General features: G+C 34.2%; 1 protein-coding gene across 7 annotated transcripts in view; it reads right to left on the reverse strand.

The window, feature by feature from the left end:
* Positions 1 to 15,750, reverse strand: part of NBEA (neurobeachin) — a 459,156-nt gene that overhangs the window by 255,191 nt on the left and 188,215 nt on the right. For all 7 annotated transcript variants that reach the window (XM_077173791.1, XM_077173789.1, XM_077173793.1 and 4 more), the window contains 2 exons: positions 12,387 to 12,513; positions 11,601 to 11,728 (listed from right to left, as the gene is read on the reverse strand). In XM_077173791.1, coding sequence (XP_077029906.1) covers positions 11,601 to 11,728; positions 12,387 to 12,513 — 255 coding nt within the window. The remainder of the gene's footprint in view (positions 1 to 11,600; positions 11,729 to 12,386; positions 12,514 to 15,750) is intronic.

A 15,750-nucleotide genomic window follows, 5' to 3' on the forward strand; every position in this document is an offset into this window, starting at 1 on the left:
ATTATCCTGAAAGTCTTCTAATTTCCCTCTTCATACTAAGATATTATTCAAATAAGTGGCTCACAATTGTCAATAAATTTCTAACTTAGCTGCTGTCAGGGACATTTCATTTCAATGGAAGAAGTAAGAAAAGCATTTATTGATAAAGACATTTAAAAATTAATTTAAAATGTGACAATTTAAAATATTTTTGAAGTTTTGTCATGTATTTTTTTGTATTTTCTTAGCATTCCTTTCCCAAGAGAGTTGCAAATTTTGTTATTAAATTTGTAGAAAAATTACTAAATGGAAACAAGTGATACCAAAGAAGTTGCCATATATTTAATACATGGAAAAAAGAGGTGGTCTTATTGAAATGAAGAAACATCTACCTCTCCTTTCTCTTTTTTCCTCAGTCTTTCACCTCCTCCCAAATCTGAGTTAGAGGAAATACATTTTGCAAGTATTACTTCAGTAATTAATTATTTTCAAACTATACAAGAAGAAATAGATATTCATTTCACTCACTAACACAAGTAAATGTTTATATTTTATACTTTTACTACAACAATGGTGCTTTCTGCTCATCTCAAGAACCTTTTCCAAGTCTTTCTAAGGTTGTCAAAAGGGACATCCTGGAAAAGATACATCATAGGTATGATCCCAAAAAACAGCCTCTAGAATATCAGGATTTCCCTGGAAAGGTGTTACTCAATGCTGTATTTTCCTTAGGTATGAAGCTTTATTTTTACTCCTAAAGTTTATCAACTTTTTCTCTGCTTCAGTCTATAACTTATTCCTATTTGATGCCCTATTTTATGAGCTTATTCCTTTTTGCTTCTCTCCTCTTACAATAAACACAGGAATTAATTTTTGCTTTCTTCTTCCTATTATTTTCTACTAGCTCCTTGTTACATTCTTTCCTATTATTAGGGGGACATGACAAAACTGAAATATGTCCCTGGTGAATGACAAAAAAGGATGGTGAGAAAAGGTTAAGCTGCCCAGCAATAAAACCACTTACTCCTACTGATCCTCCTTACTTTCTTATATTTCTTCTCTTTAGCAATATTGGGGTCACACTGAGTGAACCAGCACAGCTAAAAATAGGGAGTATAAGAAAACCTCAGAGCTCATGCAGCTTCCTAAATTTCTAAGGTGACCAAGATGACCCTTATTTTAAGTAGATGTGATCTCCTGAGTAGGAAAACCAATTTTTGTGTAAATATAAATGTTTCCTGAGAATTTGATAACAAGAAAAGGAAAATAAAAATCTCCAAGCTGAACTTTGCTGACCTTAGTTGGCTGCCATCAGATCTCGCTTCTGTCCTGAAGCCCTACTGACAAGAGATAATCATTCTGAAACAGTGTCTCTCAAAACACAAAAAACCCTCTGCAGTCATAGATCTCTTGAAATAACTTGTATTTCTTGTGTTTCAGTTTTCTTTATTTACTTGACAGTAACATTGTTATGGGCTCTCTCTAGACCTGCTTTGACATCACTTTGCCATCTTAATTTGACATATCACAACTGTCTCTGTTGTCTGACAAGTTCTTTCAGCATGAGGTTTTCTCATTGCAAGAAAATCTCCACAGACAAGAAGTATAAAAAGACTGAATCATAAAATTTCACACACCATCAGACAAAAAATACGATATAAGAGAATAGATGTTTAGCAGATCTGAGGATCTTTTTTTGAAGGAGGTAAAATTTAACATAAAGTTGCACTGAACACAGTAAAGATAATGTACCTTAGTTCTTGCAAAAATAATCCCAGGTTATGTAGGGAATCTGTTAATATCTAGGTAAATCAAGCTAGAGGGTTCATTATTGTTTATACTATAATTAACATTTTTTTTCCAATCAAAAAATGATCTATAAACAGATATTTTTTAAAATTCAAGTGCAGTGGTTTTTCAAATAATTGAGTCTACAGTTTTTGTGCAAGATTCTTTTTTTAAACCTTGAAGGCAAGGAAACAAGTAAATCCATATCTAAAAGAATGAACTGGAGAAGTGCCTTTAAATCATCAGGACCAATAAGGAAACTTTGTAAATTTGGTCACTAATTAAAAGTTTCAGCCTGGGTCATAGAACAGGTGATAAGTAGACAGAAGGTTAAGAATATAAATGGAAAAACTGTGACCAGCCCTAAATGAGAATAATTTTATAAAGAACCTGGTCATAGAACACAGACTACATGGAAAAGAATTATTTTACTATGTCTCATGAGAAATACATCTTTCAGGGCATCTGATACAGAGATGTTATTTGCACCCTATAGATTGTCAGAGTTAGGTAGTTCTCTGGAAAACACTGCTGGTGTAATAAAGTAGATTGATTCCATTTTTAAGCCTTCAGAGGACAAGGGCTGGGGCAAATACCAGCCTAACTGTTTCAAGTCCAAAATCAGGCAGAGTCCCCCTGCTGAGTTCTGAATGATGAATTAAGTGGAATAAGAACCAAAGAACCTCTGCCTGTGGAGAGCTTCAGTCACAGCATGAACATCCTGTAGATACTGAATACCATTTTGGCATACCACCTCGTTTTTCTTTGGACCTGGACAGTAGAGGAGAAAATAATAAGGGGGGAAAAGGTGGCTGTTCTGAAAAAATAAATGTTGTACAACTTAGTCCAATGTTACCATTCAGCACTCCTGTATAGCTGATATGATGAGTCCACCTACAGGCTGTATTACAGCAGTGCCTGCACATGTTAAGAACTTTCTCCAGAATATTTTAAAAATTATTTTCTTGAAATAACTTTAAATAGGTCTCTTGCTAGAGAGACCTTTTTTAGTAGGTTAGTAGGAAAATTCACTAGAAAAAATATTTCCCAGTAAAGCTGGAAGTTAAAGCAAGAAGAGAGACAGAACTGGATTACAAAAAAGATGGACTATCAAGGAGGGTAATAGGGAGATAGGACATCAGGGAGGGTATTTTTATAGAATTCTAAGGCAAAAAGACCAGTCCTTTCTAGGCCTTTTGGCTTCCAAATGGACTACAGGCTACCAGCTTGAAAAAGAAATTCATGAGAAAGTGGCTAATACTGCTGAAGTAAATGGGACACAGGGATCACAAACAATTATCTCATTTTCTTACTCTTTAAAGGCTACAATATTTTGTGCATTTCATTATTTGCTTTTAAAAAATTGTAATTGGTGCTCTTCACTTCCTAATAATAAAGTGTTATGGTAAGTAACACTGTATCATAAGTGTTATGATAGAACTTTAAACAGTAATTTAGTAACTTCAAACATCTAGTGGCCTCTATATTTTCAAGGATAACTTTCAGAGTTTCCTTCCATTAAACCTGACTGTATATTGTTACCAGCTTTTGCTTTCCCGAAGGTACATATTTACTAATTTTTTACATCTGCACTCTCCTAACTAAATGTTACAATTAGTCTCACAATTTCAGTCATTTTTTTCCCTCCATTGTCAAAGCAACAGAAGAACCGCAATTTCTGTCTAATGGGAATTCTTTACATTTTGGAATATAAAGACATCTTGATTATTAATCAATGTAATAATGATAATCTAATGAATGACATAAAATCTGAGTGCCAACAACAATTTCTACCCTTAAGTTACACTGGGACCACACAAGTCAGAGACAGAGGAGAGGGCATGAGCAGTTAACCTCTGTTCCACCGTCTAATACATCTTAGTAAGTGTCCAACTCATTAGACAGGGATAGAGTGGCTCATATGTGTAATTAATTATTGGCAGGTTTACTTTCAAAAAGGTGCCAGATGCTATGCATTTCCTAGTTGCTATCTGGATCTCTGATCTATAATGTTTCCTGCCATGTTAAACATCTGCTCAGAACATAGTTCTGCACACAGGAACTTCAGTAAATCAAGAGTTAAATCAAAATTGAATGAATGTGTATCCTCTTTCTGGTGTTTGCAATGATATCCCTTTAAAGATGTCATAAAGGAATATTATGTGAAGAAAAATGTTCTGTAACTTGTGTTGGGGTCATTATAGTTTGAAGATTTCAATGTGGGTAAATAATAGAGACTTTTGTGGCATCTGCACTTCAGCTGTCTGAATTGGCATCTGTCTTGTCAATAGTAACCTACTTCTAAAGAAACTTCGTAAGTTGCAAAACTTTGAACCTTGACTCTCTGGAGTAAGTGTAAATAAATAGGCAAATTTGAATATACACTTAGTCCTTCAGCATTTCTTTGTTCCTACCAAACAGTCTTCTGGAAAACTGGTGTTGTTTTCTGTCTTCATGTGTGCCTGACTTATTGATATTTTTTAGTAAAACCCATGATCAGTCCCAAAATGTGGGCAGAAACATGAGCACACTGTGGAGCCTTTCAGTCAGATACTAGGAACTAATAAAACCAACCCTAGACAGAGAACTTCTTAAAACAATTTTATGACATGCCTATAATTGCACATCAGTTTGAAATTCATGAACTTTCTCTTTTTCCTGCTTATGAATGGGTTAAAATATGTGCAAGTAGCTTTTCAAGCGGCAGCAGTATTTTAAATTCTATCTGTTGGAGGATTTCATGCCCTGTTTCGAAATGACCTATGGTTTTCTTCATGGTAAAAACCTAATCTTGTAAATTGCTTACAGAAATTCTTAAAGCTAAAAAGAAAAACACAAACTTTAACTTACTGAAGAAAAGCATTATCTATAAATCATTATTATTCCAACCTCATTATCTAAGAAGGGGGTTAATTTCAGACAGTAGTGCCATTTTTTCTGGGATCTTTCTGCAAATCTTCATAGTGAAGACAAAAAGTAATCTGTGAATAGGAATCCTACTACCACAAATTCAGAAAAACTGTCTTACAGAGGATTGGGTCAGGAAATTCACTGGATTTAACTGCACTGTGTTAAACATGCAGTATCACCTCTTCCTAGATAGAGAAGAAGGTACACTTAGTCACTTTGGGCACAAGGAAAGGAAGGAGTGGCATGTGGCAGAGCAAAAAAGTACATTATGAACTTAGCTTTGAAAATCAACTTAGAGTTCCTGACCCAGTACAACCAAATAATGCATAAGATTCCTCATCCTTACTGAGCAGAGTGATCATGTCCAGTGAGACACCTATTGCAAATGACACTGGCCTGACCCCTCCACTGAAAGTTTTAACAATCCCCTTGATGTCCAGCAGGGATTCCCTGATGTCTAATAAGGCTGAGTTCCTACTGCTCCCACAGTCCTGCTTTATCAATTGCTTTCCTGCTCCTTATGCTGCAATGTCCACACTATTGTATCAACAGAGTATATTATACAGTATATTACAAATGAATCAGCTGTGATTATTTTGAGTTATTACTCAGTTTTCCATTCCTTTACTAAACAATCATGGCATACCTCAAATAATAGTGCAGAGAAAATATTGAGGGTGAGTAAGAAACACCCTAACCCAAGACAGGGGATATTTTTATAAGCAGATGTTTATATTTGGGAATATTGTGTAAAAATAACATCTTTTAAGCAACCTCTGTTAAACTGGCCAACACATTGCAAAGTTATCAAGAAACTAAAAGGCTGATCCTCCTCACTCAGTACAATCACAACAATCACATAAGTTTCATGTTCTCAAAAAAATAAGATTAAAGTACATATATACAGCTATACAGTCATATAATTGCAAGAGATCTCTGAAATCTGAGACACAGCTAGAGCTGGCATGAGCTTACATGAGGCTTCCCTGAAAAGACAAATTCATTATGCAGAGAAAATGTCTCATACTAAAATGACCTTCAAGGTAATGATTAAAGAACTTCTACAAAAAATGGAAATCAATTTATATATATATATATATATATATATATATACACACATGATCACACATATAAAAAAATCAGAAGAAAGGCTTATTTCATAAAGTGGCATAAGCATTGACCATCTTTGATGCCTCAAGGGAAAATGACATATTCTTGACTGCATCTACAGTTAAGATGCAATCAACTGCAGAGCAGGGAAAAAGCATACTGATTTTTTTACTGATTTCTGCAGGTGGCTAGCTGACATTGAAGTACACCTGTCTATCACCATGTGAACAAATGCAGTCATGATGATGTTAAAGCAAATTAGGGTTAATGCAGACTATTATTCCTTCCATGATGTGGCACAGAGAAAATGGTGATTCACATGCTCAAAAGTCACAAAGAAGTTCCAAAAGCATCCAGCAAATACATGACATTTTTCCTCTTGAGAAGTTGGATTGATGACTACATTTAGAAAAAAGTTTTGAAATAGTTATAATGACTACGAGTAGCATCAATTGCAATAATTGAGGGTAAGTGCTATTATAGTTTTCCAATCATATTTACCCTCCTCAGGCATTCTCTTGATGGAAACTCTAAAGCTTCCTGTAGTATTTAACTTCTTTTTATGTCTTTTTGATACATTGAACATATCAAGCTCCTAACCTAGTACTTCATACCTCTGCAGTGTGTGCATCATTCTTGAAGTGCTGACTATGGAACAAGATAGTGGGAGTTTAACCAAATTTATGCATAGAAATGAAATCACTCATTTGTTTTTCCAAGGCACTGGACAAGTCTTTGCTGCCTCAGCAATGAGCCAAGGGAGCCAAACATCCCAATTATTTTGGCAATCCCTCCATTCGCCTAGGATCCTTAGGATGGGTATAAGTCTGTTCTTTGCTCCTAGAAGTTGGACTCAGCATCTGGCTATGTTGAAATCTGGCTTTTTCTTGAGTTTTGGTTAGTCCAGAAAGGGATTCAATATATCTCTCTAATGCAAAGCCTTTGTTTCTCATTTTGTATATCTTCACCTTAGCACTTAGTTTTGCCAGGAACAATTCAACACTATAAAAAAGACTGTTAATAAAAATAGCAAAAGGAGACAAAATATTGGATTATAGAAATTTCAGCACCATAAATAGCTTAAAACTTTATTTACTAGATGTTAATTTGAGTTAATAAAAATTTTAAAATCATAAAATTATTTATTTATTCCTTTCCCCTCTTACTTGCTAATAATAATTAAATTATTTATTTTGTTCAAAATGTTGGCTACATGCTGTCCTACATACTGGTAGGGCAATTACCTTATTTTTAGTTAGCTGGAAGAAAGCATGCCTGGACATACAAATGAAAATGTTTTGAATGTGGCAGAGTGAGATAAAAGAATGAGAGAATAAAATGTACAGGGAAAAAAGTTGTGCAAGAACAAGCATTTTTCTGCTTTGCAGCATCTGTGGTCCTGTACACAGTAATACAAAGGTCCTGAAAAGTTTCTAAGAGAAACTCAAGGGGCATGTTAAGCTCCAAAAAAGTAAATTTTCCCCAGAAAGCATAAGGGATTTCCAGATTATCATAGTATCTAAAGGAAAACGGTTGTCCTGCTTTTCCTAATAAAACATTCAGTATTATTCAAGAAAATCAGAAACTAATTGTGCCAGTATTGGTAGATGCCACAGTGATGTCACACTTGGGGTCTTGGGGAGCTTTTAGAATAGTGTCACTTAGCACCCAAGTTCTATCTGTGGTTTCCAAAGGAATGTTTTGGGCAATTTTTCAATTGTTTCAAGAAACCTCCTGTCAAACATGATACAAAGCTAGTCCATCACCACCTCTACTGAATATTTTCATAGAGCCATGTGGTGAGTTAATGAGGAAAAACAGATCCTGCTTCTATCAGCGCAAAAACATTCTCTCTGTCATCTGACTTTAATTGTGCCTGTATCAGAAAGATATCAAATGCACAGCAAGGAATTCATCAGAGATCCTTTGGAGAAGGGCTACCTGGCTGACCTTCTACCCAGCTAGTGACACTGCAAAGTAAAAGCATCAGTGAAGTTTCTTTGGTACCTCACTCAAGAGAAGGGAAAGCATTCTATGTGACTGTGTTTCAATCGTGGATCTATTCTTACAGTTCCAGACACTCCAAGAATAGCTGTAGTGGAAATACTTTTAGCCATCTGTGCTTGACAAAAAGAGGATATAGCTTTTCTTTCAGCCACAGATCAGATTACACTTGCCTGTAACATTTTCACCTAAAAGCTAGAATGTTGTCATGCACTTTACATGGAGGGAATTTGCAGACCATATGGAAACTAGTTAGCGAAAACATATCTGTGCAAGTGTTAAATGGAACTCCACAATGAGCTCTGCTAAGCTCAAATATGTGGCCTACACGTATTGCATGTTTGTTTCCAATTAGATTCTGTACAGACGATTTTAACCTTTGCAACTTCTGTTCTTGGAGGCATTGGAAGAACCTCAGTTGACGAACCACAGCAGTGTTGGGCTGGTTCTGGTATACTCTGTTTGAAGCTGTTTGTATTCAAATGCAAAAAGGCCCCTTTTAACCCATCACTGACAATATTTTCTACTCATAAAATATTCTGAGAAGTTGATAAAACATTTGAAATTCAATGCAGTGTAAGATACCTTTGAAGAAAGAATTGGTTTTAGAGATAGGAGCAAATAACTATTTCAGTGTAACTATTTCAGTAATTAGTAATTTAGTAATTTTAGTAGAGCAAATAGACGAGGAATTTTACCAATAAATATATTGTGCAATATCAGATTACTACCTGATGGGTTCCTCTGTTACCAGTCACATTTAGGAATTTACCAGAGCAAGAGAAATTAATAATTTCAAGTATTAGTGGCCAAAGTTTTTGGTCTAGACTGAGCCATTGCAGCCTGTTCATTTCAACTCCACTCAAAAGTTAAGAAGGTCCTAAGACATTAAGCATAATTTACTCAAACAATAGATCAACCAATCTCCCATGGGACAGAATGATGATAAAGCCTGATGGAAAAGGATATGACTTCAAGATTTTTCACCAAAGGTTTGAGGCAGCTGCACTACAACAAAAAGGTGAAATCATAACTAACCTGTATTCACATTTCCAAAAATATATTGACAACAGCTATCATAAAGCATCAGATATTCGGGAAAATTTGTATGATTAACCTGTTTTAGAAGTTTTAAAATTAATTTTGTTTTCCGCTTCCTTTTGTTTTGTGCTCTTCAGTATGCAGTCAGCTACAAGTCTGTGTACATTCTTACCAAATCTGAAAATCATTTAGGATTTCTTACAAGCACGCACTGGAAAGAGCCTCAGGAAAAAGCACACGGCATCAAGGATATCTGACAGTACTCTGATTTTACCAAAATGTGATAGGGGAGAAACTTCATACCATGAGGAGGTTTTGAAAAAGAGTGAAGAAGGAAAGGTTATCTTAAACTTGAAAGTACATCCTTCATGGAACACAACACATATATTTACGGTGATCAATTTAAAAAACAGACAAGTGCCTTAAGACTTAAAGTTTATTTGCTCCTTTTTGATTCTTATAACTAAAACCTTTACATATAAAGTAACAAAATATACCACTGCATATAAAAGTGTCAAGTTAATTACTACTTGCATTAAAAAAAAAAAAAAAAACCAAAAAAACCCCCACCAAATTTCTATTATCAAAGCCCCACAGGAATTGTATGCACACTTATATCCTGAATAACACCCCTAAATCCCTCTTTCTTTGAGTCATTACCCGGATAGCACTTTCAAATTCTTCAAGATTACCCCTGGCTTTCAGTAAGGAATGACAGAAAACTTCTCAAAATAAATCAGGTATCAGAATAAGAGAGAATTTGGAATTCTCTTTCAAAGGCATCTTTACGAGGCAAGAATTCAGTTTAGTTGAGAAAAAGGGTCTCATGGAGGCAATTAAGAGATAAAAGATCAGAAGTACACAATGACTATAAAAGCAATTATGAATCCTCTGTTAAGAAGAAAAAAAGCCCAAGTATTTCAGAGGTGGAAAAGAAAAATTCAAGTCTCACAATGTAAAAATCTATGGTGTGCTTAAATGTTTTTACTTCCCAGATTTCTATTTCAATATCTTGGGAAGAAAGGACTGGTTTTTAGAAATCAGGAATGAGAGACTGACTGAAGAGAAGGTGAGATATAAAATTAAAGAAAAATGATGTAGAGGACATTGCTTGTTTTGGAATTCAGTATTTGGTTTGTGACCAATGTTTTCTGATTTCGAATTGGGTGGCTAAGTCATAGATAGGGAGCAAAATAGGGGCAAAATATGAAATGACACTCCAAGCAGTTATCAGAAAAATGCTATATGCCGAAAACAATTCAACAAAACTTTTCTCTATGGATAAATAGTGAGATTAAATATGGCTGTATAGTTGTGAGATTCCTGTGACCTCTAGCATTTCAGTCTTTGTCATATCCTGGGAACTGTTATAGCCTTGTTCATGCTACAGATCTGACAAAAATACAAAAGCAGAACGACATCAATGAAGAATTTTTAAAATCAGTTAAAGAACTCAGGAGAACTAAGACAATTTTAGTGATAGTTTATAAAAGCTATTCTGCAATTAATCAATTGCCAAATGGAAAAGGATAATACTGCTACAAATTTTGCGACCAATTTCACTGAAATAAGAGACTTAAGAATGTAGCCCATAAATTATCTTAGTCATCGTAATGTGAATCTCAGACCATTAATTTAGGTGTCATTAAGTGAGAAGTGCAACTTAATCACAAGCTATAAAATTAACAATAAACAATACCTGAAGCTTCTGAGTACTCTAAGCTACTACTATACCATTCCTCGGTATTATTCAACAATAATATTATTAAATAATAAGAAGATGAAAGAAAAGAAGGTTGTAGAAAATTTCAGTTACAAGATGTAAATATTTCTGGTAACAAGAGCCACCACTGTGAGATGTAATCATGGAATTACCATAGGAAAAACTGTACACGAACATTTAGGTAAAACACATGTATAATAGAAGGGGGTTTGGAATTTAAACACAAAGCTGTTTTTTTTTCTGTGTAGATCTTTCCATACTATAAGCCTTGTCAGAATGAGACTTTTTCCTCTCAATTAACAGCAATACTGTGTGTCAGAAGAATCCTGAAAGGAAAAAGTTTACTTGGCTGAATATATTTGTCTGAATACATGATCTGTGCATGTTGATGCAAATTCCCCCTTCACTATTTTAGCTGCACTAGTACTGATTCATTACTTTTTTCATGAGCTTGTCATATTTGCATGCTCTCTATAACTTCTACATTAATCCCTGCCTCATTTGTGAAGCAAATTTTCTAACTATGAAGTGGTGAAGATAGCACATAAACCCCATAAAAATCCTTGAAAGTGGTCAAGGATACTTTTCTTTAAAATTTAGCAGGTTTTTTTCCCCCTCTTTATGTGCCTTTGTGAATTGACCTGCCTGAGGAAAAAACAGCCCTACCAAATGCAGATACAATGTTGGAGCATGGTCTTCTTTTTACTTTCTTCTGTGGGAGTAGTTTACACTTTTTAATTACATGTTCACTACTTTCTCAAAGCCAGGCTGAAGCACTGAATTAATCTGAAGACAGAAAGGCGAACTATGGAGATTATTTTGTGAGGATGTATCATTACACAGCATCTCAGGGGAATAAAAGGATATAAAAGCTATCACTTTTAACTTGAAATGAAATTACCTGCAAAGAACTGAAATCACAATGTATTAAGAACTGATTAATTATTTTGTAAAAAATAGTTATATGAAGTCTAGTGAAAATAAAAAATTGTTCATATCAAATGAATAATAGTTAAAATAATATAATCTCATGACAGAACAGTACCTTCAATCAACAGCTCTTGTCCATGGCTACCCAATAATGTTCTAGATAGGAAAGGGGCAAAATCAACAAAAATTTCTCGCAGGAGAGGGGCCACCTTTTCTAAAGCTCTTTCAAGCTTTGCAGTGATACTGTGAAAAAAAAAAGAGACCATGATTGTAAGAAAACTTCACAATAGAAGCTAAATTATGTCAAATCACACCTGTTTTAAAAGTTTCTGTAAGCTTCTTTAGAAAAGAGGATGATCATAATTTGATCAAACTTTACAGTTTTTAAATGGCTTTAAGTAAATGGAAATGTCATGTCAGAGTAAGCAGTATGTCAGCCTCATAAATTCCACAGTATTTGCAGAGTACTCCAGAACAAGTAAAATTGTTATTATCCTTTTCAAATACAAGTCTGGTTTTTTCCTCTCCAGTTTAACACAAACCTTCATTTGTTCAGGAGGGGTTGAGTGTCTTCTTCCACTGCCTAGTGCTCCAATTATAAACTTCTTACTTTCCAATATGTACTACCATTATTGAATAAAGAAAATAAACCAGCCAACTGAAAAAATACTTTAATGAAGTTTTAGTGTCTGGCATAATTTAAACAAGGTAGACCCTTCAGTTGAAAAACTCAGACTTTTCAGAGAAGTGTTATTTTAGCATACACATCCTTGGTACCCAAAAATTACATACACTGTAGCACACATATAACTACAGTAATGCACATTAAATGAGTTATTTTATTTTAGAAAAATTTGGGAAGAGAAATTATAATTAATATTAAAAGATAGAACTTGTGTACCTCATGTTTTCAGCTGAATCCTCTGGCATTGGAGCAACAGTTTGGACAGCTGGCAGATTTTTGCTGGTAGCACCATTCACAAAGCTGGATGACGAAGAGGAAGAAGAAGATCCTGAGTCTACTGCACCTGTCCCCCAAAAAACACAAACCTTAATTCAGTCTTATGAAACAAAACTTTTAAAATAGTCCTTGTATTATTAATCTACTTCTAAGTAGGGAAATAATGTTATCTATTCTAAAATAGTGAAAACCTTTCTATGTGGTTATCAAAAAATCAAAACCTTAACTTTACTGGTATTAAAATAATAAGCATGAAATCTATTGAAAATCAGGCAAAATAAATCTTACCTCATTTCCACTATTCCCAAACTATATTCCAAAGTTGAAAATAATTTTACATCATACTGTAAAGCAAGATCTTTCCAAATAAAGGTGTAGTTAATATGAGCTTGAGTAGAGAATAAAATTTTAAATATTTCTTAAAATATATTTATATACGCATTTTTATCTGCCCAGTTGCAACTACAGGCAGAAACTAAAATAGAAATTAAAAAATGACAGGGAAGATAGAAAATATACATCACTTCAGTAAGAAATGGGGGAAATTGGTGTCTGAGGAGTATTTAGACTCTAATTACAATTTTTCTGTTTCCTTCCTTGAGTCAAGGAGAATTGTAAGATCTCAAAAATAAGGACACTGGGGGTATCATTTCAATGGGTTGTGAACAGCTGCCCAGAAAAAAAAAAAAACTGAGCACACAGAGCATACATTTATACTTTAAGTGATCTGGGTCAGAGCTAAGGGCTAAACTTAGACTCTGAATGCCAATCTATCATGTTTGCTGGAAACAGTGCTGTGAGCTCAGCCTCTCTGAAGCAAACCAGCAAGGGCTCAGAGAGGCCATGAACAGTGAGAGTGCTGTGATAAATGCTGTCCCTGTTCTGCACAGTCCTTCTGCAACACACCACTGCAAGAGAGGTAGCTACAAACAGTCTTGGACTTGGAGTTCAAAGCCTGAGGGACTGCAATGCTACCAGAGGCTGGCAGGCAACAAGATTTATCCTAGTTAGCAATGAAGGCTGAAGAACCCCAGTTTAGAGATCAATGACATTATCCTGGCCATTGCCAAAAATTATAATTGTTAACTCCCTGTTTCTGGTCAGTTTTAGCAGTAGGTACATCAATGTCCTTTGCATTACACATGATAATATTTTTCAGTTTCCTGCAGAGATCTACAAAGCATTAATGGTTTCTTAACTGCTCAAACAGCCAGCCAGCAGTGAAGTAGAAGTTGAATGCTGGTAAGTGTGAAAAATACTCTGGCAGCAGGAATGATTTTTTTTTAAATTTTACTTTAGCTATTTTTTATTGATAAAAGAAGGTAAAGATTGGAATTATGACTAGATAATTTAAGAATATTTAAATTCAAAACACTATCAAAATGCAAGCAGGATTTACTGGGCTTGCTGACACTAAAGTAGCTGGTGAGGTTCAGGATTTAGATTAGGAACGGATTTAGGAAGTTTTTTTAATAATAGGATTGGGAGATGGATTGTGGTTTACACTGCGTGATCTGACTTGGATTAAATATAAATTCAAAATTTACCCAAACACACTGAGAAACACAAAAGTATAAGGTAGGCTATCTCTCTCAACATAGTAATCACAGCAACTTAATTGAGAATAAGATATCTTAAGAAAGATTAAGCCTTCACATATATGTATATATATGTCTCTATGTGTGCATTTGTGTACTTATTCACTTGTTTAATTCCTATATACATATTTTTATGGTTTATTCCCTTTTCCTTCCAAAATGAAATTTTCTTCATGAAGCTTGTTTAAAAATGCAGTTGCTAAGTTGTTCAACCAACTAGGCTTCCAGAAGATCAAACAGATCTAGAACCATTGTATTAACATGGAAGTAAGAATCAGGATACGAATTATAGAAATCCATTCTAAGAAACTATAAAGCCAGTTTCTTTCATAAAAAGATGAAGGAGGAAAACTTATTTCCACAAAGATGAATTCACAGCACTAAAGGACTTTAGTAACATACATCTCATTAAGTCATGACATGACATAGACTGTTACAATGATGGCAGATGGAATGTAAACACCAACTATAACCCATGAATAACTGAAAAAAACAACTTTCACATAAGTCCAGCACAGAATATACCTTATGGATTGTGCTACCCATCACATAGATATAACTATTTCTATACGTATTTCTAGAGTACCTGTGACATACTGTAAAAACAACTGTAAATAGGTTTGGGGGGACATCTAGTGTTTCTAAGAAATTGCATTCTGTTTCCTTTCTATCATAGAAAAAATTTTAAAAATGGTGCTATTCAATTAAATTCTATGCACTACTTTAAAATAATTAATAACATAGATATTTAATAGATTAAAAGTATATAAAGTAGAAAGTTTTTAGATAGTCTATATGTCTCAAAAACTGACATCCATGAGTCACTGTTTTGACTATCATAGGTGTAGTTTAATTAAAAATGGCAAAATGAGCCTTTTAATCTAATATTTCTTTAAATATTTTCAACGGAATACTACTTTTTTAAACTGTCATTAATATGTTTAGCATTTCTAAAATGTTGATATAAAACTTAAATCTTAAAAATTTTGAATCTTCATATAATGCTTTTCTACAGAATTCAGTACATATATAGTTCTAATTAAACCTCACACTTGCTGAAACTCCATTAAATCAGTACTTTTCATTTAATCAAGCTAATCCATAGATTAGGATCAAAAACAATTTCATAAATAATAAAAAAAAAGAAACAGTAAGATCTGTCAAAAAAAAGGAGCCTTTAATCCAGACATGTACCATGGCATCTGCAATACTGCGCTCTACAAAGAGCAGTATTAGGGAAATAACTGATTTTTAAAATGCAATTACTTACAAACAAGGGCTACCACATCCCAGCCAAAATAGTTCAGATATTTAATCAGTAAGAAGACTGAAAAGCTTACTACTATTCAGTATCATTTGGAAAACAAGGTTTCCAGTGCAAGATATTTTTTGCATGACATAAGAATACCTAAAAGGAAATCCATTCAAGATTGACAGACGTGGCTACACAAATGGACTGTTGAGAGAAGTAATAACATTATTCAGAGTATTCATTCCTCCCACCTGCCTAAGAAAAGTTAGATTTTAGGCTCTTTTTTTTTTTATCCTTAACAAAATCAAAGTTCTATTACCAGGTATTAAAGGTAATATGCAAAAGGAAAGAACAAAAAATTGAGCTCATATTACTCCATAAAGCAGAAGGATGCCAAAAGTATCCCCTTCTGTTTCCTGCAACCCTAGAGAGATTTTCACGTTCTCAACCCTTG

The sequence above is a fragment of the Agelaius phoeniceus genome, chromosome 2 (assembly GCF_051311805.1).
Source record: "Agelaius phoeniceus isolate bAgePho1 chromosome 2, bAgePho1.hap1, whole genome shotgun sequence".
NCBI lineage: Eukaryota > Metazoa > Chordata > Aves > Passeriformes > Icteridae > Agelaius > Agelaius phoeniceus.